Genomic DNA, 8,075 nt, shown 5'->3' with positions numbered 1-8,075 from the left:
TTAAAACATATTTCTCAAAATTTAAAGACTAAAGTGCACCTTTCAAAATCTCAGGAAGTAAAATAACTTGTATTTGTAAAATTTTAGAAATCAGTGAATAAAAAAAAAAAAGTTCTCAACCATCATGGATTAAATAGGAGACATAACCTTGATAAATGATTAAGAGGTCATGTGTTCAATCCATAGTGGTCACTTATCTAGAATTTAATATCCTACAAGTTTTCTTGACATTCAAATATTGTACGATCAATGAATTGTCCCGTAAACTTAGTCACGATGTATGTAAACTGGTCCCATCCTCATACATACAAATAATAATAATAATAATTTTGTCCTAAAAATAACTATCAATGTGAAACGCGTGGCTGCATCGAACATGATGCCACTAGTAAATAAAAAGAGGATCGTATATAATTTGTACAATATAATATAAAGCGACAATACATTCGAGGAGATTAAGATGTCGAAAGTTAATAATAAAGAAAAAGCCAAGTCCAATGTATTAGTGAGTAACGAGAGCATAATGTTTCATTAATTTATTACAAACAGCATCGGATCATTTCTGTACTTAAAAGCTAAACATGTTCAGACATTCATTAAAAAATTCAAAGTGCTAACTAAGTCTAAACACCAATTTGCAATTCTATTTTAATCTAAAAGCATTTTAAAAATACCTCAATTGCTGGCGCGGCCAATGACTCACATGTCAAATAAAACACACAATCGGCTGGAGAGAGAGAGAGGATAGTCAGTCCAAATAGGATCCTATAAAATGGGAAATAATAATAATAATAATAATTATTATTATTATTATTAATAATAAAGGCAGAAAAAGAGAATGAAACCTTAAAAAAGTTTAAGAAAAGAAAATGTCAATGTTGGTTGGGACTTCCCATACCTCCAAACAACCTTCTTTCTTGTTAAATTAACCAATGGAGGAAGATTTCAAGTACTTTTATGTCTACTTGGGCTAAAACAAAAGCAACCCAGTTTCTACTTTCCACTCCTTTTCTGTATTCATTACTTTTTCTCCCTCCTTTTTTTTTAACCTTCTATTGGTTATTACCCAAAAAAAATCATGACTAGCAAAAGGATAAGGTTATAAACTCAGCTTCTTTAGTAGGTAGGAATGTGGGACAAGAAAGTAATTGGCTGAAAATTTTACCCCACTCTCAGTCCTTTTGTAGCATTTTCAAAATTCAGTCTCATTGAAGCAGATCCTAAAAGATTTTATTCTGAGAGATTTCTTTATTTCTTTATTTATTTTGTGTGTGTGTGTGTTATTTTTGGCCACCAAGTGAATAGTCTTTTAAAAGCAATGATATAGGGAAACAGCAGGTAGGGCTTTGATTAATAGGTGTGTTTCATTCTTCAATTTGAAGGTTTTGATGGCATTGTCACTCCACCCAACATGAATCGTATCATATAAAGCACATTTTCTTATCTTTTAATTTTCTTTTCAATATTATGTTCAAAGTAAACTATGGTCAAGAGAGCCAATAAGTTTCAGAGAGAGAGAGAGAGTGTGAGTGAGAGACAGCCCATAACTTAACCTTATACAACAAACATGTGGGGAATTAGACAACCAACAAAGACAAACCTAAGAAGGGCAAAAACAGGATTTTATTTGCATGGTAAAGGACAATTTTCAAGCCGGATTTAGGACAACACATCTGTTTCTAATTGGCTGGCTTCATCCAAAGTTCTATGTTTCTACAGCTTTGCTTTGTTTTATTTTTATTTTTGTTTTTTTAGTTTCTTTTCTGTTCCTTAGTTTGCTCTTGGTTTGTGTCAAATTGGAGGTCAATATTCCTTTCCTCTGTCGAAGGATTCGATAAGTTGCAGCATTATTTATTTCCTTACTTTTCAAAGTTAAAGATAATTGGTGGATCGAGATCAGGTTTTTAAATATTATATACAAAGTGGCTAGGATTAGTTAAATCATCTACAACCAATTAAATAATAAGAATGGAGAATCTACTAGAAAGAGCATAATTTATTTGCAAAACATATCAGCAATTTTAAAATGAAAAGTGTTTCAGCAAAACCACCTTCCTTAATTTGGCAGTATGGAGAGTACTTTCTTTAAGCCAACCACTTGCAAAAATGCCCACAAACAGGTTCAGGAGAACTCTCTCTATCTTCCATCAAGCCATCTTCCTTGATTCAAAACCCTGCCATATAAAAGATAAATTAACTCCAAGTTTCCTATTATCCTCAAGTATAAACTAAGTCTCACAATAGAATACAACATTACACACAAACCTTCAGGTTATCTCGTTTTTTCTCCTTCCTGGGCTTGCTGTACTTCAAAGTTTGGGAAGATGAATGAAACACTCAGGTGACAATAAAATATATTAGTCACAAAGAAATTTGTATTCTCCATGTTTAGTACATAACACAAATTCCGTGGTTTTGATAGCGATTGTGTTTCAAGAGTTTCAAAATTAGTGTTTGGAATCTTTGCAACTTTAGTCCACTACATGGATTTGATGCATTAACATAGTTTTTGCTAAATAATGCAAGATTCATTCTCCAAATGTGTAGTTACCATCTTCAGGGGCCTAAGAATAACGACCATGTTGGGACCTCCACCATCAGATAATATTCAGAAGACAGTGCGGCATTAAAATTTCCAAGGCAACAATTTCAGTGACATAATTTAAAATTTTCAGAACATATTCCATAACCTATAGAGCTTCAATGGATATAGGTATACGTCACGACGCACCATTACATAGGTTCAAAGAAAGGGTGGGCCAAACCACAATGCTAGCAGATAGCGGGCATCCGCTTGTCTTTTCAAATAGATGTTTGTTGAAGGACGATCAAATTCCTGGCAACCTTGTCCAAGCATATTAATGAACCAAAATGACGTCCTACCTGTACTTTCTAAACATTTTTATCACTAAGAAACTAAAGTCCTGCATGTACTTTCCACCAATTGTTATCACTAAAGAAACTAAGGTAGGCAATTCCTCTCAAAAAAAATCTTCTGCAGCTTGGATATCGCTTCCATCTTCCATTTCTGCTGGTTAGTTCTAAGCTATCCTGTAAACACGTCCTGAATAAAAAGAAAATGATAGAATAAATCATGGATTCTCATGAAATAGAAAAAATAATTCACTGTAATTTCAAATGTTAAAATCGAATAATAAATTAGAATGAAAATAATAATTAGGAATCAATTCACTATTTCAAGCCACCAATTCAGCATAAGTCTCGTTATGCATGAGCAGCCTGAGATTCTAACAGTCCCATTCGCATTTGGTGGCAAGGTCACTGATGCTTTCCTAAGTGATTGCTGATAATATCACTGTGTCCTGCATTAATTTTGAAAAATCAAATGACTAAAAGACAACAAAGCTAAAAAGAAACCCAGTGCAGTGTATGTTAGACTTAACTAAATAGTAGAAAATAATACCACAAAAAGAATTAACTTCTCATAGCATTCTTGGTGGATAATTTTCAGATAATGAGGCTGGGAGGTAATTGCATTAACATCATACACGCAATGATATTGAATTTGCAAAATGATCTCTTTAACATGTTTGATAATTTGGCAGAGATTTAAAAACAAAAGTAAACATGTCATAGATGTTTTAAGTTTAATCGAGCTTCTAACTTAAGTCAACTAGACATTTGACTAATAGAAGAGGAAAATGAAGAGAAGGCTTTGTTTACGTTGATACTATTAACCTTGACAATGAATCTCGTTGATTGCTGCTCCACTCAGTTCTTCTCCATTGTCGCTCAGCAATGAAATACCAGATGGGGTTATCATGAATGGGAAAGCTAGAGGTGGAGACATGGGAGACTTCGCAAGCTTTATAAACCTCTGACCTACAGAAGGAGGATGGAAATGACAAGTTATAAAACAATTAGAAGCAACTTCTCTAGTTTTGACAACCCCCTTTCCGTTTAAAAGTTAAACAAGTTGAGAAGATGTTTGTAAGTGATGGTCCATCAACTTCATCGACATGATAAGCGTCATTCTGTGCATTATGTGAGCTATAGGGCAATAATCAATAAAAAAGTGTACGAACCAGATTTTGCTTCAAGCACCAAACGGATTGTCACAGAATGAGCCCAATGAACACCCAAGGCAGCAACAAGATGAGAATCATATCCTGGAGAACATTCATGAGTTTCACTCCTGCTCCATCCTGAAACAGAGAAGCTATTGTAAGTAAACGAATTTTATTAATTTTCAGATAAATAACATCACCCTACCTTGAAAAGAATAATGGGAGACCTCATTCCTATTTCGGGATCTTACTTGGTTTGTCACGACAACTGGAATTCGGGCAAACTCAGCAATTGACCTGAGATGCAGGGAAATCAAATGACAGCACTCAGAACACAAATGGAACAGTTACAGGACATAATAAAACCCAACCGCAGTAAGGTGGAATTAAAGCTCACTTGATAAACGAAATATGCCAACCCAATGAATGCTGTTTGGGTGCCCCTTGCTCATATTCCCTGGAAAAAGAACCCTTCCTTGAAGCATCAGAAAGAAACTGACAGAATACACTATGAATACCCATTCATTCTTAACCCAATGTGGTTTCATTTCAAATAACATGGGGAATACTCCTAAAAGATCAAAGCTAAGATTTGACATCTTTGGCCTATTTGAAAATAATTTTGTTTCTAAAACTTAAGCTAGTTTAATCATTTTTCTGGTTTATTTTTCCACTCTTTAAATCTTGGTCAACTACTTATTTAAGATAGATCTTGAAAACTACTACTTTAGGCCTTAAATTTTGGCTAAGATTTTAAGGAGTTATCCAAAGTAGATTTGAAGGAAAAAAAATCAGCTTTAATTTGGGAAACAAAACGAAAAACAAAATTATTAGGACTCTTGATTGAACTATATGGAAAACTGAATGAACAGAAAAATCTATTGAAGGAACCTACATATTGTAAAACTGAAGCTAAGTTAAGACATATCAATGAGAACTGAGACCCCAACTGAAGCTGCGTATAGAAGCCTCATTCGAACAGAAGATGGAGTACAAGTCAGGAAAGGAAAAAAAAAAAAGTGAGTTACCCAGTAATAAGAGCAGCCATGCTATCAATGATTACTAGCTTTACTTCTTGCTCAAGAAGTGAAACCTTGATTTTGTGCAAACTGGAAAAACAGACAGCAGAAACTCTTAACATGGCAAATATTTAAAATCTCAACATAAATAAGTTGCATGGACATTTCATGAAAATATATCTCGAAATCCATAACCATAGAGCTACACTACAACAATGCAAATATTGAAAATCTTTAATGGGTTCATAGGTTAGAGAAGGAAAAGAGAGGAGATTCGACATGCTGAATTTGCAGCAATTTTATTACATAACTGAATTAAGTTTGAGCGTTGCATGTTGGGTGCGCATAATAAATCACTTGCAGAAGCAGTAGAAGATACGGACTTAATCAGATCTCATTGCTATAACTTAAACAAATGTATATGCTGGTATTTATTTCATTTGTGCTCATGTCACATTTGAGCCACGAACTTATGCCCGTCCATACAGGAGGTGATCAGTTAGATATTACTAAGGAACAAACTCATACAAAAAGAAAAAAGAAGAGGGAAAAAAGAAGAAGTGATGTGTTCAATTTTCTTTTCCATTTACCATCTTCATTATCCTCACAAATGATTAACAAATATCCATAGGTAACCTTTGGATGGTCGAAAATCCTCAGTTGTATTCCATTTCATTATTCACTGTCATTGCAGTTGAACCAATCTGTAACTAGAGCATGTTTATAGCAAATACTTCCAATTTCTTTTTGTACAAGCACATATTCTGCTAAAATTTGCAGACTAATTTATGTTATCATCCACATTCTTTTTCCTCACGAATCATTGACACAGCTAGGCCGAATAAAATTGCTTTGATCAAACCTCTCAGTGAATTCAGAAAGTGATGCTGGCCGCAAAACAAGGATCCTACCAGCCATCTGGAATGTAAATTGAAAATGATCCATATTATGCACTATGAATTAAAATTTTAAAAGAAGAGGATATTATTATTTTAATACCTCTTGTGCCATGTCTTTCTTGTGAAATACATCAGGAAAGCTTCTCATACCAATTTCAATCATCCTGGAGACAGAAACAGGGAGATAAAAATGCAAAAAAGTCATGCACCCATTACACAAATATAAAAATATCCAATATGATGGTGTATTAAATACCTTCTGGAACTAAACTTAGATTCTACATCAATATATATTACACGGCCATCCAAACCTCCGTAGCTTGGTGGTAAAGCAGCTAAGAAAGAGAGTTTCAAGCAAAACTGAAATCCAACAACCAGCAGAAGTAGTGAGTTGGCAGAAATTAGTCAAAAATGCTCAAGGCAATCATAGATTCTCAATTGATACTCCTATCAGTGAAAATTTTTCGATATAAAATAAAGATTATTAACAAACCAGAAAACTAGGAAAGAATCACACTTGTGTTTTGCCAATTCCAGCTGGACCAACAAGTTCTGTCAAGACACCAAATGGGATTCCACCAAATAAGGCCTCATCTAAACCTTTTAAACATGTGGAAAGATGGCCAGCTAAATGCTCGTTTTGAAGTCTTTGCTCCATCAGAGAAAGCACCTACAGACGCCACTAGAACATCATTTCTAAAAGCAACAGAAGTAAAAAATGTGCAAAAACCACTCTAGAGTATGGTAGTAGTTATTATACCCTTAAATTTTCAATTCTAAAAATTGAACCCTCGAACTTATACAGGTGTTAAAATTGGACCTTCAAATTTACATAATTCTATAAATTATAGTAATTGTATAAATTTGAGGGTTAAATTTTTATCATTTTGTGGGTTCAATTTCTATAATTATTGTAAGCTTCCAATTTTAACACTTTTGGAAGTGTAGATGCCCAAATTTTACAATTAAAAGTTTGAGGGTGCAATTGTAACTACCACCATACTTTAGGGATGATTTTTACAATTTTCCCTAAAAAGTAATATCCCATCTTAGAGAAATTTATTAGGCTCCAACCAATTAAACAGAATCAACTAATTGCTTACGGTCTGATAAGGAGGAGAAGCAATTTCACTAATGAGTGCAACTGCAGATGCAACTTCCGACAATCCCACGTCCAATAACTCAATCAACTCAAATTCAGTTAAGGATAAAGCTTCCTGCAACAAATTAAATAAACTAATACAACAATTTTTGTTTCTATACACTAAAACAGACTAAAGGGCTGAAAAACAATGCAACCAGGAACAACTGACCGAGCCTGTAAAAAGAACTCAAAAGAGAAATCTCGTTCAATAGCTAACATTATGAATTCACTCAATGCAAAAGTTTAATTTCCACATGAAGGACTTTCAATAAGTGGTCAAGTGAGAAACTTAAAAGGCAGTAGCGTGTCAAGCCGTTCATCTGAACTACATAATGTAAAGGATTCACCACGATTTCTAATTTTGGCGTATTAAACACGAACTGGATGAAGAAATCGACAAATTAATGGTGAGGAACAACGACGTTTCATCATTACCTTGGCTGTGTTAATATTTCGTGCAGCGAAAATGTTAGCAATCGATCTGGGTAGTCCCATCTGATTAATTAATCTGTTCGCCATTCTATCTCCTTCAATCTCTCTGCCAAACCATGCTGTCTCGCTGCGTTCTTTGCTTTCCCGCCAAATGCGAAACCCTAGAATGGTTGATCTGGTACGGGGTAAGCATTTGAAATGGCGGCAAAACTGAAGAAACACGAGTACTGTGGCTTAGCTAAGCTAAGCACCATGATTTGTGTCAAAGCGATGAAATCATAAAGCTCATATAGTTTATAATTAAATTTTAATCTTTATGTTTGGACAAATTTATCAAACTATAACCACTATTTATGACGTTTTAACCAATTATAAGGACAAAATTATTAACTTTCTCTCGTTTCCAAATAAATAAATAAATTCTAACTTTTCCGAAATTATAAGGATAAAATTTATAATTTAACCTTAAAGAAAATAACTGAAAATAGGTTTCAACTATACCCGTTAACTTTTGTTAGTTTCATTTTATTTTTAACTTTGAAATTTGTCTCAA

The 8,075-nt window shown here is 33.8% G+C and overlaps 1 protein-coding gene across 10 annotated transcripts; it reads right to left on the bottom strand.

Annotated features, from left to right (window-relative positions):
- Window positions 1–477: 477 nt before the first annotated feature.
- On the bottom strand, window positions 478–7,803 carry LOC120088457 (DNA repair protein RAD51 homolog 2). 10 transcript variants are annotated; one of them, XM_039045782.1, is made up of 14 exons: window positions 7,526–7,803; window positions 7,050–7,163; window positions 6,464–6,616; window positions 6,203–6,306; window positions 6,047–6,110; window positions 5,910–5,965; window positions 5,057–5,137; window positions 4,426–4,485; window positions 4,234–4,325; window positions 4,047–4,166; window positions 3,685–3,838; window positions 3,207–3,323; window positions 2,266–3,064; window positions 478–2,174 (listed from the first exon to the last, which is right to left on the bottom strand). In XM_039045782.1, the coding sequence occupies exons 1-12, from the start codon at window positions 7,607–7,609 to the stop codon at window positions 3,314–3,316; spliced, it is 1,092 nt and encodes a 363-aa protein (XP_038901710.1). In that variant the 5' UTR covers window positions 7,610–7,803; the 3' UTR covers window positions 478–2,174; window positions 2,266–3,064; window positions 3,207–3,313. The 10 variants fall into 10 exon arrangements, with proteins under 10 accessions (XP_038901710.1, XP_038901707.1, XP_038901713.1 ...); XM_039045779.1 differs by having other exon boundaries at window positions 3,194–3,323; window positions 3,700–3,843; window positions 7,526–7,802; XM_039045785.1 differs by having other exon boundaries at window positions 3,700–3,838; window positions 7,526–7,802.
- Between the last annotated feature and the right edge of the window lie 272 nt (window positions 7,804–8,075).

Source organism: Benincasa hispida, chromosome 10 (genome assembly GCF_009727055.1).
Source record: "Benincasa hispida cultivar B227 chromosome 10, ASM972705v1, whole genome shotgun sequence".
Classification (NCBI taxonomy): Eukaryota; Viridiplantae; Streptophyta; class Magnoliopsida; order Cucurbitales; family Cucurbitaceae; genus Benincasa; species Benincasa hispida.
The sequence above is the reverse complement of the archived record's forward strand: the minus strand, read 5'-3'. Positions and strand labels throughout refer to the sequence as shown.

Bases quoted from the DNA above. Each gene is read 5' to 3' on its own strand.
- LOC120088457 (XM_039045779.1), bottom strand. From the start codon at position 7,609: ATGGCGAACAGATTAATTAATCAGATGGGACTACCCAGATCGATTGCT. The intron at 7,164-7,525 runs GTAATGATGAAA...AATTTGTTGCAG, and splicing joins GAAATATTAACACAGCCAAG to GAAGCTTTATCCTTAACTGA. The intron at 4,167-4,233 runs GTAGGGTGATGT...TCTCTGTTTCAG, and splicing joins CTCCCATTATTCTTTTCAAG to GATGGAGCAGGAGTGAAACT.